This window comes from Pseudorca crassidens, chromosome 5, assembly GCF_039906515.1.
Source record: "Pseudorca crassidens isolate mPseCra1 chromosome 5, mPseCra1.hap1, whole genome shotgun sequence".
NCBI lineage: Eukaryota > Metazoa > Chordata > Mammalia > Artiodactyla > Delphinidae > Pseudorca > Pseudorca crassidens.
Genome location: NC_090300.1, coordinates 56,063,869 through 56,087,303, shown reverse-complemented (window position 1 = coordinate 56,087,303; position 23,435 = coordinate 56,063,869). Strand labels below are relative to the sequence as shown.

The window sequence follows — 23,435 nt, the reverse complement described above, 5'->3', positions numbered from 1 at the left end:
GTGCAGACCACTATTCAGCATGGCTTTATCTGTGAGAATCCAGTACAGTCTGGGTTGATTTTGTATCCTTCCAGAGATTTTCTTTTGATTTTTCCAAACCACATGGAGTACTACCAACCAGAGAGCCTCTATTTCTAGAGCTGAGATTTCCTGGGCCATCTAGGCAGTATAAATTCAAACCTTATGCCTAGACTTAAAATTCCCAGAGGGGAAAAAGAATCCTACTCCAGACCCCAGATAAATCAGACAAGTTTATTTTGTTAACTTCATCAATGGTTGGATTTTTTTTTTTATCTCCATCATTCACTGGTACCCCAGTCTCACCTTTGTTTAAGAATGCACCATGTTATATTATAATTGACTGTGTATTTGTCTACTGCATGCAACAAATGGTAAGCAACACCATGGCATTCATTATCTTACCATTTTATCATAATGCCTGACATTCATACAGACTCTGGTAAGGGAAGCCTATAAATATTTTTTAGGTAAATTAGGTAATCAATTCTTCATCTAAGCTATATACCTTATTAAGATTATTTCTAATATTTCATCATTTTGTTGCTATTATGGAGTAAACCATTATTTTCATTATACTGTATATTTTATTATACCTATATATTTTGATTGACCTTTTTAAATCTTATATCTGTTTATTTGGGGGTCTGTATATTTCCTTTTTTGATCCCTTACTGAACTCTTGTCTATACTAATAGATTTTCAGTTTATCCTCTTGGATTTTCTATATAAATAACCATCTATTCTTAAGTTATGACCATTTGGCCCCTTCACTTCCAAATGTTATATCTCTCATTTTTATTTCAGGTCTTATTCCTTTGGCCTGAAATTCCAAAGCTATAGAGAATAATAGTAGTCAAAGGCAGTCATTTTGTTTCTGAGTTTAACAGGAATAAAACAGATTAAAAGGAGTTTCACCACAACTAAACTGACTACTAATAGTGAATAGTAAAGAGTAATACCTAATAATCAAGATAACCTCCTCTTTTAGATTTCCATATGGAAGCAATAACTTATCAAATACAAAACCAAAGCCTTGCTGACTTTCAAATTTTATATATTAACTACAGGAAACCACTGAGTCATTACCATAAGATCATTTGCTTATGAGCCATGATAATTCATGAGTAATAATAGTTCTTGTACATGATAATCATGATAATTCTTTGTTTTTTAATTGTCTTCAACAATTGCACTTACTAAATAAAAAGCTGTAGAACTCCAAAACCAATTTCAACAGAAAACAAAAGAAAATCTCTGGTCTCAGGAAAAGAAATTGCTGTGCTTCTCTGGGATGGTAGTTTGTTGTTGTTGTTTTATCTTAGGAACACTGTGAATGAGACAGTTGATCTTCTTTACTTCTAGAAAGTATACAGGAGCTTATAAAATACATTCTGTGTATTAATCTCACCTATGGCTTCATCACCGATCTCTTACTTTTCCTTCTGATCTGTTTTCTTCAAGAACTCTTTTACACATTTTTTTATGCTGTATGTATTTATTTAAGGAAAGTCATTACACTTCCAGAGTGAGATATAAACAAATAAGTAGATTACCAGTCCAGATAGTAAGGAAAACTAAGGCTTTCAGATTATGTAAGACTTTTATTGTGCAGTATTAGTTAACTACCCAAGGGTCACTTTTTGCAAAATGTAGAATCTAATCGAAAGTGAAAAAAATCATAATTATGATGTAGATCAAGAAAAATGATGCTAAACATTTTTTTAGTTATTTCTGAGATATACATTTTAAAGTAATAACTAGAATTATGACATAACATTATACAAGAACATATAAGATTTTTAGAAATTTCATGTAATGTCTGAAATATTTATATTAATATATTTCCATACAAATGTAAACATTTATTTTTTATTATCTCATATACTTAAGTCTAGTTATTAGTAATAGTATTACAATAATGTTATAATAATAGCATCACTAAGTCATGTAAAAATTAATTATTCTTAATCCTCAAACTGCTATGTTTCTTAAATAAGGCAATTATTCTTCTCAGATAGTCAACTTGAAGAATTTATAATATGTCTTACATCTCAGCTATGATATTTTAAGGATTCCATAGTATTTGTAGATATACTGAACTACTAGCTAAATCCCTCTATCAGAAATCTTTTGTTTCAAATAATAGGAATCACAGCTTAAACTGCTTTCAGTATATTTAAGTTTTAAAGGGGTAGGAGGAGGCATGAAATACATTGATTTATAATACAACTACAGGGGGACTACCTTTAAGCACAGCTTGATCCAATAGTTCACTCACTGCTCTATTTTCTACAGTCAGCTTTCTTCTCAAGTTCTACCTGGTATTCCATCACCTGTACCTCAAGAGGGTACCTGCATCTCAAGGTACCTCAAGCGCTAGTATCTTGAGTCACAGCAAAATTCCCAAATGTCATTACAAACTTCAAATCACACTGTCCCAAGAAGCAGTGAATATCTCTTGCACCCAATTCCTGGGACTCACTCTTCCTCATTGGCCCAAATTACATTATATGCTTATACTTGAACCAAAACAGGTCAAGGTAATGCCATGGATTGATTCGTCTAAAGTCAAATAGGTCTCACTTTTAGAGTAGGTAGGGAAGGAGAGAATTCTCCAAGGGTAACAAAAGAGGGAAGGTGGGAATGCATGTTAGGTATCCAACCAACCAATGTCCATTCCAATGGCTGCAGAAATACAGCCACTTAAGGGCATTAGAGCAACAATATATTATTTCACTAACTGTGAATTTAATAAATATTGAAGGGAAAAGCAGTATCTTTCATGTTTGTTTGTCTCAAACCTACTTTGTTGGGGATGGAATTAAGGAACTTCCCCAGAATAAATACAATACAGCTGATTAAACATAAAACTTTGGAATCAATAAGAATTCCAGGTGAAATAAAAATGAACTATGTATAAAAATCTTGTGTAATTATTTGTTTTTCAAAGCTTATAAATGGGTTATGAGGGGCAACTTACATATACAAAGATCAGTTTTGGAGAAGTAGAGCAGAAATCTGAAGGGAAAATTAGGAATCTTAGGAATGAAAACCAATGTTTTCCACTTGCATCTATAACTCTGAAATTATAATGAAGGTCAAAGGGAAAATACAATTTATTACACAAAGATTCATTATACAAATAGCTTTCTCACACATCAACTGCAAAAACCAAAATACACTATCTATGTTTTTAAAGTGGAAACTGTTTTATTATTTATGGGAGCAATAATGATGTTAGCCGCAAAGTTGCTGCCTTTTGCTATTTTCTTGCTGATGTGTATTTGTGGATAACTTCCGATATAGAAGTACTGGCATTAAAAAGTGAACAAGATAAAACTCAGAAAATGACTGGGTGGGAAAGCAGTAATGACAAAAGTGCTGGCATTATGAAGGGACTGGAGAAGCTAAACTCTGAAACTGATCACTAAGATGAAGTCATATAAAACTGACATGGTCCCATCTCACACTGAACAACTGGGACCTTTAGAAATGAGATTTTGCTCTAGCCTAAAATGTCAGAACATTTTGTTATGGACAAAGGGCAGAGAAATGACATAGACACTGGAAAATAGAGAAGGAAATGAAACAGAGAAAGGAGATGACAGAACCCTAACAAATCTGCATATTTCTAAAAGACTTTTAAAACCTCTATGATTTTTCTTTTTTCAAAATTGCTTTGAGAAGTTTATCCACAATCTGTTGACTGTGGTTACAATGAGGTGTCCAACAGAAAATACTGATGATGGTGGTATCTATGTTTTCTACTTTATGTCCAGAGAGCTCATATTTTATTTTACAGATATTTAACTTCATAAAAAATAAGCAGTCCCTCATATATAGAGATGAGTCTGCTGACCTACGATCAACAGTTCACATTTTTGCAGATGCTTTTCTGGTGCTGCTGACAGTTTCATTAAGCCAGCTTCTCTGTTACTCCAATCTTCTTTGTGACTAAGGGTCCATATTTCCCAGAGAACAAGCTGCAGCAAGGGCCCAACCTGAGCGTGAAACTAAGTTTTCAATCTAGGCAGAGCTGCTCTGTTCATTTGAGCATCAACTCCACTGAGTTACCTAATACATAGTATTTTACCTCACTCCCCCTTCGTAAATTAAACAGAAACCACTTAAAGTTTAGGTAAAATAAATAAACAAAGATTGTGTGATATTCTTTTCTAAGTTTAGTGACAGAGAAATAAATCCTATCTCAGAAGCTCTGAACATTTCATTAGCTTTGAATTTTTTTAAGTTCTATTCTTATTTGGACGATTAAAAATTCAGGATTGAGAAAACTTTGTTTTTATATTCAACTCAAGTATTGATTGAGCACCTACTAGGTGCTTGGGGCATGAAGATAACGTGAAGATGTGATCTTGAAGAGGATTAAAACTTATTGGAGAGATGAGACATACCCCCATGAAACATTAGGAGATTCACTCTAGAGTGAGTGGTATGGGTGTTCTTTTTTTTTTTTAACATCTTTATTGGAGTATAATTGCTTCACAATGTCGTGTTAGTTGCTGCTGTATAACAAAGTGAATCGGCTATATATATATATATATATATATATTCCCATATCCCCTCCCTCTTGCGTCTCCCTCCCACTCTCCCTATCCCATTCCTCTAGGTGGTCACAAAGCACTGAGCTGATCTCCCTGTGCTATGCAGCTGCTTCCCACTAGCTATCTATTTTACATTTGGTAGTGTGTATATGTCCATGCCACTCTCTCACTTCGTCCCAGCTTACCCTTCTCCCTCCCCATATCCTCAAGTCCATTATCTATGTCTGCCTCTTTATTCCTGTCCTGCCCCTAGGTTCTTCAGAAACTTCTTTTTTTTTTTTTAGATTCCATATATCTGTGTTAGCATACGGTATTTGTTTTTCTCTTTCTGACTTACTTCACCCTGTATGACAGACTCTAGGTCCATCCACCTCACTACAAATAACTCAGTTTCGTTTCTTTTTATGGCTGAATAATATTCCACTGTATATATGTGCCACATCTTCTTTATCCATTCATCTGTCGATGGACACTTAGGTTGCTTCCATGTCCTGGCTACTGTAAATAGTGCTGCAGTGAACATTGTGGTACATGTCTCTTTTGGGGGTTTTTTTGTTTTTCATTTTTGGCTGCGTTGGGTCTTCATTGCTGTGTGCAGGCTTTGTCTAGTTGTGGTGAGCAGGGGCTACTCTTTGTTGCTGTGCACGGGCTTCTCACTGCAGTGGCTTCTCTTGTTGCGGAGCATGGGCTCCAGGCGCACAGGCTTCAGTAGTGGCTCGCGGGCTCTAGAGCGCGGGCTCTAGAGCACAGGCTCAGTAGTTGTGGCACACTAGCTTAGTTGCTCCGTGGCATATGGGATCTTCCTGGACCAGGGCTCGAACCTGTGTCCCCTGCATTGGTAGGTGGATTCTTAACCACTGTGCCAGCAGGGAAGCCCCACATGACTCTTTTTGAGTTATTGTTTTCTCAGGGTATATGCCCAGTAGCGGGATTGCTGGGTCATATGGTAGTTCTATTTTTAGTTTGGGTGTTCTTTAAGAGTTTGGGTGGGGGGGGGTACTGAAATACTCAGGTAGCCCTTTATGGACTAGGTGGGACTTAAATTAGGCACATCTGGAAGTACAGTAATTGACTGAGTAAAAGAAATATTGAGAGATTAGGTAGATGTTTCTGGGTGGAAAAGCACAAAGAAAAATTCAGAGGCAGGATGAGCACAGGCTAGTACAAATTAGTGAAATCAGCAGACCTGATGAGAAAGGTTTATACTGGAGAAAACACAGGAATGAAGAATAGACTGTGAAACACATCCACACAATTGAGAGCCCTGAATACCAGGAAAGAAGCACTGAAATTCCTGAGGAGTGATGTAACCATAACAAAGGTGATATTTCAGAAATATTCACTGGGTGGTGGTGTGGAGATATATTGGTGTGAAATCATACTGGTGGCAGCGAGGCTTGTTGGGAAACGTTTTCTGTAATCCAGATGCTATGTGATCAGAAATTTGACCAGGGTGGTAGCAATGATAATGCAAAGAGCGGGGTTAATATGAGTTGTGTTACAGTGGGCAGATTTAATGAGTTTTTGAGATTCACTAAATGTCAGGGAATATGAGGAAAGAAAAGTTAACAATGACTTCCAAATTTTAAGCCAGAGTAATTGGGTGAATAATGGCCATCCCTTCAATATGCTGGTGAAAAGTAGGGACGAGAGATGTTGTGGACATTTAAAAAATCACTTTCAAGGAATATATTTGCTGTATTTGAGGTAACGTTTTTAATGGTGAGCAAATAGCAATGTCCCAGTAGGCATTTGGAAATGCTGTTTGAAATTGGTGAAATTTTGCAGATGAGACTATGGCTTTGGACCCCTAGTCTTTTGATTTAGAACAAGGGTCTCCAATCCCCAACTGGTACCGGTCCACGGCCTGTTAAGAACCGGGCCGCACAGTAGGAGGTGAGCGGCAGGGAGAGTGAGCGAAGCTTCATCTGCCACTCCCCATCGGTCTCATTACCGCCTGAACCATCCTCCGCTCCATCCATGGAAAAATTGTCTTCCCTGAAACCGGTCCGTGGTGCCAAAAAGGATGGGACTGCTGGATTAGAAGTAATAGCGAATGCCACAAGAATAGAGAAATTGGACTTCCCTGGTGGCACAGGGGGCTCTGGTCCGGGAAGATCCCACATGCCGCGAAGCAACTAAGCCCGCGCGCCACAACTACTGAGCCTGTGCTCCAGAGCCCGTGAGCCACAACTACTGAAGCCCGCGCACCTAGAGCTCCTCAACAAGAGAAGCCACCACAATGAGAAACCCGCGCACCGCAACGAAGTGTAGCCCCCGCTCGCCGCAACTAGAGAAAGCCCTCGTGCAGCAACAAAGACCCAACTCAGCCCAAAATAATTAATGAATTAATTAACAAAAGAAAGAATAGGAAAATTCCACCGAGAGTGTTAATATGAAGAACATGTCAGTGAGCCACAGACAGCTAGGAGGTGCACTGAATGAGATGCAGGAGAAAAAGGGAGGAAGAAGAAGCAGCATGTTTATGTGTAGGAGAGATGGGGAGACGCAGACAGAGAAAGAGGCAGAGAGAAAGACAAAGAGAGGGAAACAGAGAGAGAAAGAGAAGAGACTGTCACTGAACTCCAGGGAGGTGACTTCAGGGAGGGAGGAAGGTCAAAGAGCATGAATGTCTTGAGTACCTGAAAGCTGGTCAGCTCCAGCCTCCTGAGGTACAATAAAAGGTTCTTGATAAAGGGCAAACATTACCCTCTTTTGCTGAGAGTTGGACATCTTTCATTTGGAAGATAAAGAATTGAAAGATCATGTTTCTACAAGAAACTTAATCTGCATAATCTATCTTTGATATTCTTTTTTAAAACACCTGCTTCCCTAATGGTACAAATTTGGAACTGCATCATACCTGCAAATTGATTTTTTAATAATAAATTTGGTCCTAGTCATCTAAATTTCACCTGCAATTGTGATAAATTGTAAAGGAATGCATTAAGGGATTTATTTCTCTCAAGTTCTCTTCTCACGTGACAGGAGCAAAGACGACATTTTTAATCAACTCAACCTTCCTACCAAAGGACAATATATTCTGGTTAACTTTCATATCCATCAGAGGCACAGGGCTTTTCGGATGTAGGTAAAGGTTTATGAGCATAAAATTAGAACAATTAGCACTCAAATTAATGTTACATGAGATTCAACATCTGGTAAGTGTGTCGTCATTTTGGGTCACAGACCACTTGCTAGGCTAAATGTTCATACAACTGCAATTTACTCTGCATACAAATGGAATAAAAATGATACTTTAAAAATATTTTTTAACTTAACAGTATGTATGTAGGGACCTCTCTCATTTCAAAACTTTGACTAGAATTGAACAATGGATTCAACAGGATGAAACGTACAGCATCAAAAGGAACAGAAAACACATTTTTGCAAGTATATTTTATAACAAATTAGCTATAGTGCTAATATTAGTTTTTCTAGTTCATCTAACCACTGTCACTATTAATACAGGTCTCCTCTTTATCCATCAAATATTTAAGAGCAGGAAGAGGTCAACCTCTCAAAGTCTTTGTGCTATTTATATAACAGAGCCCTCAAACATCGGCTGCTTCTGGCAATAGAGGGGCGTCAGAAAATGCCAGATCTCAAGATGCCTCCTGCAACTCACCACAAACACCAGCCCATGCACAGCACACCGTAAACTATTCTGAACCTCAGGACTCCGGGGCCTCCAAGAGCACTTTAATGTACACCTTAAAGTCCTAGAGGTGTCCTGCAGGGAACCCTCTCTGAGCTGGAAGCAGGTGCTGGCAGGAGGCTTCAGGGTACCTGGGATCCAGCGGCTTCTATGTCAACAAGCTACATATACTCTGGGTCTGTGGGGAAGTCAGAGCGTCCATAAAGCCTACCCACATCCATTCAGGGGGCCTCTGGGCATCCAGAGTTACCCAGAAAGCCAAGGCTCTCCCCAGAGGATGGCCCCAGACTTCACCACCAGCATGGCCAGGAGTGCTGAGGCCTTCTAGGTCAGGGAGCAAAACCAGATTAAAGAGCAAACCATAGCCAGGAAACACATACCTTCTCCTGCCCTCCAACTCCAGAGTATGCTAATTCCTGAAAATACTGACAATTCAGACATGTCAGCATCTTAGAGAGTGCTAAAGAATAACCGCAATCAAAAAAAAAAATGTTATGACCATTTATCAGGAGAATGAGCTAGTGTCCATTTTACTTTTACTTAATTGCCTTTTCACATGATCCGGTTATTGGCCACTTCAGTAAAACTGGTAAACTCTGGGTTGGGTGTGTCTGTATCTGTAGATTTCAAAAGCAAAGAAACTTTCTGCACTCTTGAGATGGAGATGCAGAAATCACATTTTACCTTGTTTATAGAAATGAGCCATCCGTTTAAAAAGAGGCAAACACCAACTAAAGAAGCATCTAATACTACAATCTGCTTTTAAAGTGCCTAAAAGTTACACTATTAATTCTAAGAACCCTTGAGCCTTTGCTGTACTTTTCTAGATAGAGTAAGGAAGTGTTCTATCTAGAATTGTGTCTGTTAAAACCATCTATGTATTGACATTGCCCTGCTTCTGTAACATGCTTCCCACTAACTGTCAGAGTGATCATCACTGTCGTAGGATCGTTTTGAGAGCTAAGCCCTGTGCTTCAACGTTCAGCAGCCTGACTCTCAATTCTGGTCCCTCCATTTGCTGTGTCGGGCAAGTCTGTAATTTCTTGAAGCTCCAGTTTGGTCATCCGTAAGGTGGTCATAATAATGTGTCCTGCTCTACACTGTTGTTGAATGAGAAAGATAATCCTGATAATGTGTATGGCACAGAAGAAGTGTCACATACATGTTAACCCTCAATAATATTTAGTGGTTACCAGATCCTGTCACCAAAGACTAAATCATGTTTAATATATTTTTGTTCGGTGCTTGTGTTTAAAAGATATTTTGTAATATTTTCTTTTAATTTTCAGCATACATGTTAACTCTCTGTTTGACAGCCGTATGCTATTTACTTAACCAAAATGTGCCAAATAGCTTACTGCAGTGTTTTCCAAACTGCGCTTTGAAAAACTGGGATTCTGTGGAGGGGTTCAAGGTGGCTACTGTGTGGGGGGTATATAGAATGGGGTACAGTGATGAGAGTTGAGTGGTCAGTGATCCAGGCTTCAAATGGAACAGCTCTACCTTTACCAATTTTGAATATTGGGCTTCTCAGTAAATTGTAGTTTGAACAAAGGGTTCTGCAGCTAAAAATCAGAGGGGGGAAGTCAGAGAAGGTGGATAAAAACACTCATGGTTTACTGTGTCTATTATTTCCTAAAGAAATAATACAGATAGCAAAGACTGTATTTGAAACACTGCCATTTGAGTTCTGACTCTAGATTAAAAATTCGCATTTAAATCATGATTCAAGGATATTTGGAATTTCATCTTTTTCCCTTTCTGGCAGTGTTAAATAGGGAGGGCTCATTAAACCCTCTGCTCATCATCCTTCATTTGAGAAGTCTATTGTAATAAACCAAAGCATTATTACCCAGAATGAAAATGAATGAAGTAAATCTGGCCTCCAAGACCCCAAGGCTGACATGTGTCCCTGTCCCAAAAGTAATCCAAAGTCAAGCAAGCCTAAAGCAGAGTGCAGTGGTTACGCCCACGGTCTCTGGAGTCAGACTGCCCAGGTGTGAATCCTGCCTTGTCCACTTATATGCGTGTTTCCAGACAAGTCACTGCCCATCTGTGTACCTCAACCTCCTGGTTATTTGTAAAATGAGGACAAAAGCACCAATTATGTGAATGTATCGTGAGGATTTAAAGAGAATGCACACAAAACAAACATGATTACCAAAGGGGAAAGGAAAGGAAGGGAGGGATAAATTAGGAGCATGGGATTAACAGATATAAACTATTATACATAAAATAGATAAGCAACAAAGATTTACTGTATAGCACAGGAAACTATTTTCAGTATCTTGTGATAACCTATGATGGAAAATAATCTGAAAATATATATATATATATATATATATATATATATATAATTGAACCACTTTTTGTACACCTGAAACACAATATTGTAAATCAACTATATGTCAATAAAAAAAATTTTAACAGAATGCACACAAAATGTTTAGAACAAGGGAAGGTAGAAAATAAGTACTAAGTAAATATTAGCTCTTCTAGTCATTAAGAACAGTTTCTTTTAGAACCATTTTCTTGACGCATGAGTTATTTCCAAGTCTAATTACAAAAGTTAGTACATTTATCATTTTAAATTTCCTTCAACTATAGGAGGGAGAGCAACTAAATTAATTAGCCTTATGTTTTAATTCTTACTTGGTAATTTTTCTCTTTCCTTTCATATAACATTATTTTCTTAAACAAACTGTGGACAGAAAAATCAAATTCTCTTGAAAGGTGTCACACAGAAAAATATTAAGCCTGCAACCTGGTCCTGAATTTTGTATTATTTTGAATATGGGGAAAGAGGAACACATAACCTAGCCATATTCTATTGCTATACTTTGTGTATGTTTATATTTTAATAAAAATATGAAGGATAAAGTATGATTTTGATATATCATCTATTTGACCTTTTGATGCACATACTCTTACTTTGTATCTTTAATTTTTTCCAAGTATAATTCTTGAAATCTGGGGGGAAAACACCCTGAAAACAATAAAATGATAAATTCTTTAGTTCTTTTTCTGTCATATTTCAGACCTTCAAGGACTCCACGTGTTGCCTCAGACAGCTGACTGGTCATCTTTTCCTCCTCAACAGTATCTCTTGACTCTTGGGTTCAAAAACAAAGACGACGGGAAGTTTTTGGAAAAAGTATCATGTAGGAAGTTACCAACATTTACAGGTAAGTCACCTGGACTTGTTATCTTTCAATACTGTTTTAAATTAGGAACTGTGCATTGTTCATTAAGCTTTATTCATCACAAGCCTAGCATATAGTAAGGCCTGGGCACCAAAATGTTTGTTGGGTCATACTTAACTCCTTCCGATCTTCTTTGTGGGTTAGTTAACAATACCTGGAATTCTGGTTCCCCCAGGAGTGCCCACCTCCCTCACTCTAACCATCTCACCGCAACCACATCACCACCCGTGCCTGATCGTGGGGCACTCAAAGATTACAAGCTTTTGTCATCACCCATCAGCAAACACAGAAGAAAATCGTGCAGCAAAACTACTGTATGAAATCAAACATATAGCCAATGACCACCTTAAATCACTTGGATTATCTGCCATTGTATTAATATCTGTTCTACTCTTTTCTTATGTAATTAACCAAGATCTCAGATCTCCTGAAGAGTATTATAGTTAAATGGTGCTCAGCAATTCTAGTTGAAACTTTCAAAAATCAAGTAAGCATTCAGGTGAAGTCTCATACTTATGGGCTGAATTCATGACCAGGTTGAATTTATCCCTTCAGCTCTACCCACATAATTAAGGATTTGTGTTTTGTCTGGCACTCTGTCCTCTGAGGCTTATCTCAGCTTCGAGCTACATTCAAAGTCAGTGCAATCTGCACACTTGAATAATACCTGGGAGGAACAAGACAAGAATCAGACACATTTATGATGACATTTTTTTCACAACTCAGGAAAAGCATATTCTGCAGAGAGAGGTGAATTGTCATAGGCTGTCCCGTGGATCTCTCAATCAAGAAACACAACAAAAGGAATAAATGATAGTCTCTAAAGGGCAATGTCTCCTCATAGATCTTTCACTGTTATACTTCTGGTCTTTGAGATGGGACTCGTTTCTATACTAAAGATCTCATATCTATTAATATTGAGGTATCTGTTTATAGCTTGCTAAGGAAAGCATTTTGAAATGGAAGTCTGGGGGGAAAAAGTATAAAAGTTTATTGTTACAATTTTTAGAACATAAAACTCCCTTCGGTCTGCTGACAAGAGAAGACACAGTGAGACACATGCAGAGAATGGGGAAGCAAATCTTGCCAATACTGGATTTTATTAGAAGCACCCAATCGAATGTAGGTATATAAGTCTTTTATATTTTTTCAACATATAAATATCAGACAATTCTAGAAGTATGGAAAGTTTATGGTGTAAACATTGCAAGTGTCGGAGGATTTTAGAAACTTTCACAGTCAACCTTATTTGCAAAACCAAGCAAAGTTTAGCTAATGATTTTATTCCTTTTATATTTTAAAATATATTAATCATAAAGCTACACTTCGCAATTTCCAGCATTTCTCAGGCTAGAGCCTTTTCTTTGTGGCTTCCTGATATCTAATTGAAGGCTGAATTGAATCTCTTGCTTCAAATCAGTAACAAAATTTTAGTGAACACAGAGCTTTCCCTATTTCATACATTTGGCTACTGCATATAACCATTTTGTTGCCTACATAAGAATTCAGAACACTGAAAGCTAGCTCCTCCACATTAACTGATACACTGGATGCTACTCTAAACATTGGCAATTCATCTTTTTTGTTGTTGTTAACATCTTTACTGCAGTATAACTGCTTTATAATGTTGTGTTAGTTTCTGTTGTACAAAAAAGTGAACCAGCTATATGCATACACATATCCCCATATCCCCTCCCTCTTGCGTCTCCCTCCCACCCTCCCTATCCCACCCCTCTAGGTGGTCACAAAGCACCGAGCTGATCTCCCTGTTGCTATGCAGCTGCTCCCCACTAGCTATCTATTTTACATTTGGTAGTGTGTATATGTCAATGCCACTCTCTCACTTCATCCCAGCTTACCCTTCCCCCTCCCCGTGTCCTCAAGTCCATTCTCTACGTCTGTGTCTTTATTCCTGTCCTGCCCCTAGGTTCATCAAAACCTTTTTTTCTTTTAGATTCCATATATATGTGTTAGCATAGGGTATTTTTTTTCTCTTTCTGACATACTTCCCTCTGTATGACAGACTCTAGGTCCATCCACCTCACTACAAATAACTAAATTTCATTTCTTTTTATGGCTGAGTAATATTCCATTGTATGTATGTGCCACATCTTCTTTATCCACTGATCTGCTGATGGACGCTTAGGTTGCTTCCATGTCCTGGCTATTGTAAACAGTGCTGCAATGAACATTGTGGTATATGACTCTTTGAATTATCATTTTCTCAGGGTATATGCCCAGTAGTGGGATGGCTGGGTAATATGGTACTTCTATTTTTACTTTTTTAAGGAAGTTCCATACTGTTCGCCAAGGTGGCTGTATCAATTTACATTCCCAACAACAGTGCAAGAGGGTTCCCTTTTCTCCACACCCTCTCCAGCATTTAGTGTTTGTAGAGTTTTCATGATGGCCATTCTGACTGGTGTGAGGTGATACCTCACTGTACTTTTGTTTTGCATTTCTCTAATAATTAGTGATGTTGAGCATTCTTTCATGTGTTTGTTGGCCATCTGTATACCTTCTTTGGAGTAATATCTGTTTAGGTCTTCTGCCCATTTTTGGATTGGGTTGTTTGTTTTCTTCCTATTGAGCTGCATGAGCTGCTTGTATATTTTGGAGATTAATCCTTTGTCAGTTGCTTCATTTGCCAATACTTTATCCCATTCTGAGAGTTGTCTTTTGTCTTGTTTATGGTTTCCTTTGCTGTACAAAAGCTTTTAAGTTTAATTAGGTCCCATTTTTTTATTTTTGTTTTTATTTCCATTTCTCTAGGAGGTGGGTCAAAAAGGATCTTGCTGTGATTTATGTCATAGACTGTTCGGCCTATACTTTCCTCTAAGAGGTTGATAGTGCCTGGCCTTACATTTAGGTCTTTAATCCATTTTGAGTTTATTTCTGTGTATGGTGTTAGGAAGTGTTCTAATTTCATTCTTTTCCAGGTAGCTGTCCAGTTTTCCCAGCACCACTTACTGAAGAGGCTGTCTTTTCTCCATTGTATACTCTTGCCTCCTTTATCAAACATAAGGTGACCATATGTGCAAGGGTTTATCTCTGGGCTTTCTATCCTATTCCAATGATCTATATTTCTATTTTTGTGCCAGTACCATACTGTCTTGATTACTGTAGCTTTGTAGTATAGTCTGAAGTCAGGGAGCCTGATTCCTCCAGCTCTGTTTTTCTTTCTCAAGATTGCTTTGGCTATTCGGGGTATTTTGTGTTTCCATACAAATTGTGAAATTTTTGGTTCTAGTTCTATGAAAAATGCCATTGGTAGTTTGATAGGGATTGCACTGAATCTGTAGATAGCTTTGGGTAGTACGGTCATTTTCACAATGTTGATTCTTCCAATCCAAGAACATGGTATATCTCTCCATCTGTTTGTATCATCTTTAATTTCTTTCATCAGTGTCTTATAGTATTCTGCATACAGGTCTTCTGTCTCCTTAGGTAGGTTTATTCCTAGGTATTTTATTCTTTTTGTTGCAATGGTAAATGGGAGTGTTTCCATAATTTCTCTTTCAGATTTTTCATCATTAGTGTATAGGAATGCAAGACATTTCTCTGCATTAATTTTGTATCCTGCTACTCTATCAAATTCACTGATTAGCTCTAGTAGTTTCCTGGTAGCATCTTTAGGATCCTCTATGTACAGTATCATGTCATCTGCAAATAGTGACAGTTTTACTTCTGCTTTTCCAATTTGTATTCCTTTTATTTCTTTTTCTTCTCTGATTGCTGTGCCTGAAACTTCCAAAACTATGTTGAATAACAGTGGTGAGAGTGGACAACCTTGTCTTATTCCTGATCTTAGAGGTAATGGTTTCAGTTTTTCACCATTGTAAACGATGTTGGCTGTGGGTTTGTCATATATGGCTTTTATTATGTTGAGGTAGGTTCCCTCTATGCCTACTTTCTGAAGAGTTTTTATCATAAATGTGTGTTGAATTTTGTCAAATGCTTTTTCTGCATCTATTGAGATGATCATATGTTTTTTCTCCTTCAGTTCATTAATACGGTTTATCACATTGATCGATTTGCATATATTGAAGAATCCTTGCATTCCTGGGATAAACCCCACTTGATTGTGGTGTATGAGCCTTTTAATGTGCTGTTGGATTCCGTTTGCTAGTAATTTTTTTTTTTTTTGCGGTACGCGGGCCTCTCACTGTTGTGGCCTCTCCCGTTGCGGAGCACAGGCTCCGGACGCACAGGCTCAGCGGCCATGCTCACGGGCCCAACCGCTCCGCAGCATGTGGGATCTTCCCGGACCGGGGCACGAACCCGTGTCCCCTGCTTCGGCAGGCGGACTCTCAACCACTGCACCAGCAGGGAAGCCCCGTTTGCTAGTATTTTGTTGAGGATTTTTGCATCTATGTTCATCAGTGATATTGGCCTGTAGTTTTCTTTTTTTGTGAGATCTTTTTCTGGTTTTGGTATCAGGGTGATGGTGGCCTTGTAGAATGAGTTTGGGAGCGTTCCTTCCTCTGCTATATTTTGGAAGAGTTTGAGAAGGATAGGTGTTAGCTCTTCTCTGAATCTTTGATAGAATTGTCCTGTGAAGCCACCTGGTCCCGGGCTTTTGTTTGTTGGAAGGTTTTTAATCACAGTCTCAAATTCAGTGCTTGTGCTTGGTCTGTTTATATTTCTTCCTGGTTCAGTCTCAGAAGGTTGTGCTTTTCTAAGAATTTGTCCATTTCTTCCAGGTTGTCCATTTTATTGGCATATAGGTGCTTGTAGTATTCTGTCATGATCCTTTGTATTTCTGCAGTGTTAGTTGTTACTTCTCCTTTTTCATTTCTAATTCTATTGAGTCTTCTCCCTTTTTTTCTTGATGAGTCTGGCTAATGGTTTATCAATTTTGTTTATCTTCTCAAAGAATCAGCTTTTAGTTTTATTGATCTTTGCTATTGCCTTCTTCATTACTTTTTCATTTATTTCTGATCTGATCTTTATGATTTCTTTCCTTCTGCTAACTTTGGGGTTTTTTTGTTCTTCTTTCTCCAATTGCTTTAGGTGTAAGGCTAGGTTGTTTATTTGAGATGTTTCTTGTTCCTTGAGGTAGGACTGTACTGCTATAAAGTTCCCTCTTAGAACTGCTTTTGCTACATCCCATAGGTTTGGGGTCATCATGTTTTCATTGTCATTTGTTTCTAGGTATTTCTGATTTCCTCATTGATTTCTTCAGTGATCTCCTGGTTATTTAGTAGCACATTGTTTAGCCTCCATGTGTTTGTATTTTTTTACAGTTTTTCCTGTAATTGATATCTAGTCTCATAGTGTTGTGGTTGGAGAAAATACTTGATATGATTTCAATTTTCTTAAATTTACCAAGGCTTGATTTGTGACCCAAGATATGGTCTATCCTGGAGAATGTTCCATGAGCAGTTGAAAGTGTATTCTGTTGTTTTTGGATGGAATGTCCTATAAATATCAATTAAGTCCATCTTGTTTAGTGTATCATTTAAAGCTTGTGTCTCCTTATTTATTTTCATTTTGGATGATCTGTCCATTGGTGAAAGTGGGGTGTTAAAGTCCCCTACTATGAATGTGTTACTGTTGATTTCCCCTTTTATGGCTGTTAGTATTTGCCTTATGTATTGAGGCGCTCCTATGTTGGGTGCATAAATATTTACAATTGTTATATCTTCTTCTTGGATTGATCCCTTGATCATTATGTAGTGTCCTTCTTGTCTCTTGTAATAGTCTTTATTTTAAAGTCTATTTTGCCTGATATGAGAATTGCTATTCCAGCTTTCTTTTGATTTCCATGTGCATGGAATATCTTTTTCCATCCCCTTACTTTCATTCTGTATGTGTCCCTAGGTCTGAAGTGGGTCTCTTGTAGACAGCATATGTACGGGTCTTCTTTCTGTATCCATTCAGCCAGTCTAAGCCTTTTCGTTGGAGCATTTAATCCATTTACATTTAAGGTAACTATTGATATGTATGTTCCTATTACCATTTTCTTAATTGTTTGGGGTTTATTTTTGTAGGTCGTTTTCTTCTCTTGTGTTTCCTGCCTAAAGAAGTTCCTTTAGCATCTGTTGTAAAGCTGGTTTGGTGGGGATGAATTCTCTTAGCTTTTGCTTGTCTGTAAAGGTTTTAATTTCTCCATTGAATCTGAATGAGATCCTTGCTGGGTAGAGTAATCTTGGTTGTAGGGTTTTCCCTTTCATCACTTTAAATATGTCCTGCCACTCCCTTCTGGCTTGCAGAGTTTCTGTTAACCTTATGGGGATTTCCTTGTATGTTATTTGTTGCTTTTCCCTTGCTGCTTTTAGTATCTCTTTTTTGTATTTAATTTTTGAGAGTTTGATTAATATGTGTCTCAGCATGTTTCTCTTTGGGTTTATCCTGTATGGGACTCTCTGTGCTTCCGGGACTTGACTATTTCCTTTCTCATGTTAGGGAAGTCTTTGACTATAATCTCTTCAAATATTTTCTCAGACGCTTTCTCTTTCTCTTCTTCTTCTGAGACCCCTATAATTCAAATGTTGGTGTGTTCAGTGTTGTCCCAGAGGTCTCTGAGACTGTCCTCAATTCTTTTCATTCTTTTTTCTTTATTCTGCTCCCTGACAGTTATTTCCACCATTTTATCTTCCACGTCACTTATCCGTTCTTCTGCCTTAGTTATTCTGCTATTGATTCCTTCTAGAGTATCTTTAATTTCAGTTTTTGTGTTGTTCATCACTGTTGGTTTGCTCTTTCGTTCTTCTAGATCCTTGTTAAATGTTTCTTGTATTTTCGCCATTCTGTCTCCAAGATTTTGGATCATCTTTACTATCATTACTCTGAATTCTTTTTCAGGTAGGTTGCCTATTGCATCTTCATTTATTGGTCTTGTAGGTTTTTACCTTGCTCCTTCATCTGTGACATATTTTTTGTCGTTTCTTTTGATGGGTGGGGCTGTATTCCTGTCTTACTGGTTGTTTGGCCTGAGGGGTCCAGCACTGGAGTTTGCAGGCAGTTGGATAGAGCCGGGTCTTGGTGCTGAGATGAGGACCTCTGGGAGGCCTCACTCTAATTGGTATTCCCTGGGGTCTGAGGTTCTCTGTTAGTCCAGCAATTTGGACTCAGAGCTCCCACCACAGGAGCTCAGCCCTGACCTCCAGCTTGGGAACCAAGATCCTGCAAGCCAGTCGCTGGAGGTTCATCCCATCCCCTTAGCTGTCTGTGGTCCCCCACCAGTGCCTGGTAGGTGCCCTAATTGTATGTAGACACGAATCCTAGTCTGCCATCTTGACTCCGCCCTCCACCTGACAATTGATCTTTATATACCCTTAAGGTAAATTATCTAATCCCTTTCTGTGACCCAGGGAAAATATGCCCTTTCTACTTTCAGTCTTAAAAAAAGCCCAAAATAAGACCTGAGTTATGCTGTGCTATTTTACAAAATTTAAGCTATTGTATTGAAAGTACATAAAGAGGGCTTCCCTGGCGGCACAGTGGTTGAGAGTCCGCCTGCCAACGCAGCGGACACGGGTTCGTGCCCCAGTCCAGGAAGATCCCACATGCCACGGAGCAGCTGGGCCCGTGAGCCATGGCCACTGAGCCTGCGCGTCCGGAGCCTGTGCTCTGCAACAGGACAGGCCGCAACAGTGAGAGGCCCGCGTACCGCAAAAAAAAAAAAAAAGAAAGTACATAAAGGGAACTCCTCGTTAATGGGCTCTAAAGGCTGCAGATTTCCCCTTTTAAAATATTTTTCAAAAGGCCTTTAAGCTGGAAATTTTTAAGAATTCTTTTTTTGTGGTTTTAGTATTACATCGTTGATTTGATGTTCTTACCTTACAAGGGGAACCAAGGGGGTTATCACAAACAGCTACTTAACATCTGTTCAGCAGTTTACCTGCTCAGTAACATTATTCAGCATTTTACAAAAGCTATAAAACCCCTAATTTATTTGCATGATTTGTAATTCTATGCATTACAAATCCAAAAGCACATTTTTACTGATTTTCCTACCACATAGCTTCCTTCCCCTTCCTCACAACTGTGTTCCACTCAACTATCTCCCCTATACTACTACTACTACTACTAAGAAATCCATCTCTATCTTAGTCATCTTGCGCTGTCATAACAAAATAGCATTCTAGAGGCTAGAAGTCTGAGATCAGGGTGCCAACATGGTCAGGTTCTGCCAAACACCCTCTTCCTGGTTTGCAGTCGGCTAAAGACCCTCTTCCTTGCTTGCAGTTGGCTACTTTCTCTCTGTGTCCTAACATGGCAGAGAGCAAGCTCTCTGTTGTCAATTCTTGTAAGAGCACTAATCCCAAAATGAGGCCCTACTCTCATGACCTCATCTAACCATAATTACCTCCCAAAGGCCCCATCTCCAAATACATCACATTGGTCACTAGGGCTTCAACATAGGAATTTTGGGTGGACACAAACACTCAGTTTATAGTGATCTCATTGGATCTACTGCAAATTTTGGGTCCTGTTCTCCAATTCACAACCTCTTCCAGACACACACACACACCCTCACCAACCACCCCATCCTAATTAGAGACACATACACACACACACCCCTCATCCCTGTCATCATCAGGCTCTTGCAAGCAGTGGAAGCCTTGCTAGCAAGAACCATCACCATATAGTATTACTTCACCTCATCTGCACATGGTTAGCCTTGCAGTGCCAGCGTGCTGGATGTTGGGGAGGTAATCTGTCTGTGCCCCGGCTCTTTGGGGCGATGCCCGCCGTGCCTTGCTACTTGTCAGATACCCGCCACATCATCATCTGTTGCCAGCTCAGATCTCCCAGTGTGCTGTGAATGCAGGTTAGGCCAATCTAGGCATCATGCACTTTTTAAATGCTTCTAACACATTTTCTTCTCACGTTTCAAAGGGCATTGTGGCCACTTAGAAATGTGTATATGCATGAATCTCTATGTGTCCATAAAGCAGACTTGAAAACCATAATGAATAAGATTCTTAGCATCTAATGAATGACTCAGTCTTCTTTAGAATGAGTCAGCACCACTTTGTTAAGTGTGAGGGATTTCATCAACTTTCTTATGTTTGCATCTATGGGAAATAGTTTTTGGAAGACTGTCTCAAAGAGCTTGAATGAAATTGATGCAAGTGAGCCCACAGGTACCCAGAGACCACAAGAATATCCAAATATTGGCCTGTAGGTTTCTCATTATATGTCCAACCACAGCTTCATAAAGCAGGACTGAATAAAATTGGCTGCAAAGGTAACCTAGCTAATGAAGCAAGAAATGAGTTGGTGAGCAGAAATTATTCCTACATGGTACAATTAATTGTAACCCAAGAATCCCTCAACAGTGTTTTTAGGATCCCCTGAGGTGGTTTTTTTTTTTTTTTTTTTTTTTGTCAGATGTCAAATGCCATCCACTTGAGTAAGCATTGCATTGTCCTTATTAGCTGTGACCCTAGCTTGTGACACCTGTGGATGAAGACTTTCGTCCAAGGCTGTGCTCTGGCTGTGTAACCCTAGGATATCACTTAACCTCTGAGCTGTTTTTTTCTCATTTATAAAATAAGCTGTTATCTGCCATGCTCACCTCCCAGAGTTGTGAGACCAAAAGTATATAATCCACATTGAAGCACTTTGTAAAGTATTAAGAATTTTTAGAGTTTTAACTAATTGTATTGGTTTTCATTTGCTATGACAAAAGGACTGTTTTATAGACCCTTCTTTTTCTTTATAAATGCTGTATACTTTGAAATTACATACTCTTCTAAAATGAAGACTGTGCAAGTGTCCTGTGGATCTTGAATTCTTTTCCTTAGATCACTGATGCACTCAGATCTCCTCACAAAGGCAGGATTAGAGGTGTCATCTCTAGCCATGGAGTAGATCTACTGCCCACAGTAGGGCTTGTCAGGGAACATGAATTTTCACCTCTTGCTATGAGGTGGTAGAAAGAGTTGGTGAAGGAGACAAAGACATTCCTGGTATAATGCTTCTCTCAGAAAATAATTCTCCTTACACTCTGACACCAGTTTCCTCACCTTTATAGATTCCTTTGTTAGGCACACAGCCCATGGCTGTGTGACAAGAATGATTCTGGCATTTTCAGAGTTATTGTCTAAAATATTCTCCCACCTTCCTATCTGGTGTCTTTTAATCTCACTGAACATCAACCCCATTCAACCAGTAGCTCTGCTCTAATGGTATTTTTTCTTCTATGGTTCTTTGTACTAATTATTTCACGTGCCACTGAATGCTGCTGTGCTTTTCCATGTATTAACTTTACAGGCTGCTGTCAGTTTGCACCTTATGTACTGTGCTTCCTGGGATGTTGAAGAGTTAAAATAATAAAATCTCTTGCCAGGCATGAAGCTTCCTTCACAGGCTGACTTGCCAAAAAATGACCTAACTAACCAGGTTTTGAATACCTTGTTAATTTTACTTGTAATTTCCTCCAAGTGAAGCACAAAAATTGTTTATATGTGCACATTGGAAATGAACAATAATATGTGTTTCTTACCCCTTTTCTTTGCATTTAATGTTTCTATATGTTATGGCAAATGGAAGTACATTCCCAATACTTGGGCTCTGCTTTTCAGCAATATTATGCTGTGCCACTTACGTTCCAAACATTCATCCACACCTGCTATTAAATCTAGACAATTGTCTGGCTGAAGCTTTCATCTGAACTTGCTATTTACCTAACCTTCACTGTACCTGTGTGGCCACTTCATTACACTCTCTCCAGCAGCTAAGGAGCTCTCTGGTCACTTCTGAAGTCTCATTGAGAGGGCTACTTCCTTTTAGATTTAGCCCTTGTTAGCATTAAATGTGAGTTAATTCCTTCATTTTTCATTATTTCCTTGATTTTCTTAAAGCAACAGCATTAAAGCATTCCTGCTGGCATTTATTAATTTTTATTTCTTTTTCACTTTATCTCTCAGAAGCCCCAACCTTGCATAGGTAAAATATTAATCTGTAGTTTCCTGATGACCAAAACTGCATTTGGCTTGTGGGAGGGCGGGTAGGGGGAGGACCATTAGCAGTCAACTGTATCCTTTCCCTAGTGTCCTATCCATAAGGAGCACTTCCTGTTTTGCTATGCATCCAACAATCCAGCTAACAAAGCACCACTGCCTTCCACTATTTTTATTGTCCTGATGTTTTGGAAAATTACACTGATAGATTATGTTTCCAAGCAGGCCACAGTTGTTTCTGCACTTTGGAGTTGAGTCACTATACCACTTTCCTACAACCAGCCCCACTGTTTATTTTAAAGAAGGACAAAGAAAGTAATTTTTCTTGGGAAAGAAAACTGTTTCTCCTGCAACTTGCTTTCCTCTATTTGACAGTATCCATTGTTTAGCTACATGTTTAAACTCTGTGGGTAGGTTGGCTATTTCTTCAATTCAGAGAAGGGATCTCAAATCCACAGTTTCCAGTCATTGCTCCTATAGGTTTATAGGTTTTCAGATAAATGATTAATTGGAAAGAACAAATTAGCAGGGATAAAGAGACATTAGTCAAATGGCAGAAAGAGATGTTAGGAAGAAATACAGCAAATACAGTGCAACAGTGCTCAACCTTTCTTTATTACCAAGATTCCAGGAAAGCGCCAAATTCTAGAGGTTGGTGTCAGTCAAGGTATGTGTATGACATTTCAGAAAGGACTGCCTTCTAAATTCAAGTTAAAATTTCGATGCTCTTTAGTAATGCTAGTTTCTAATAATTTTTCTCCTTAGAAGAGAATATTTTAAGAAGGAAAAGTCACGTCTGCCTTCTCTAGTTTCTGGGAGAAAATCTGTTTTATAAGTATGCACAAACTCAAATAGTCCTTGTTCAGATACTAAGCTTTCAGGTAGTAGTTTATTCTCCAACTTCTGTTTGAGATATTTGAATATCTGAATTTTTGTATAGCTAAAATTCATATTTCTAGGGCCACATATCAAGAGATTGTGATTCACTGAGTAAGGTCCAGGACTCTTCCTAGTTAACCAACAAGCCTAGTAATTCAGGTGCAGGTGGTCAAAGAGGAAACCTCCACTCCCCTGC

General features: G+C 38.5%; 1 protein-coding gene across 1 annotated transcript in view; it reads left to right on the top strand.

Moving 5' to 3' along the window:
* SPATA16 (spermatogenesis associated 16) overlaps positions 1-23,435 on the top strand; it is a 222,107-nt gene that overhangs the window by 163,000 nt on the left and 35,672 nt on the right. Inside the window, exons 6-7 of the mRNA XM_067737145.1 lie at positions 11,280-11,426; positions 12,454-12,566. Coding sequence (XP_067593246.1) covers positions 11,280-11,426; positions 12,454-12,566 — 260 coding nt within the window. The remainder of the gene's footprint in view (positions 1-11,279; positions 11,427-12,453; positions 12,567-23,435) is intronic.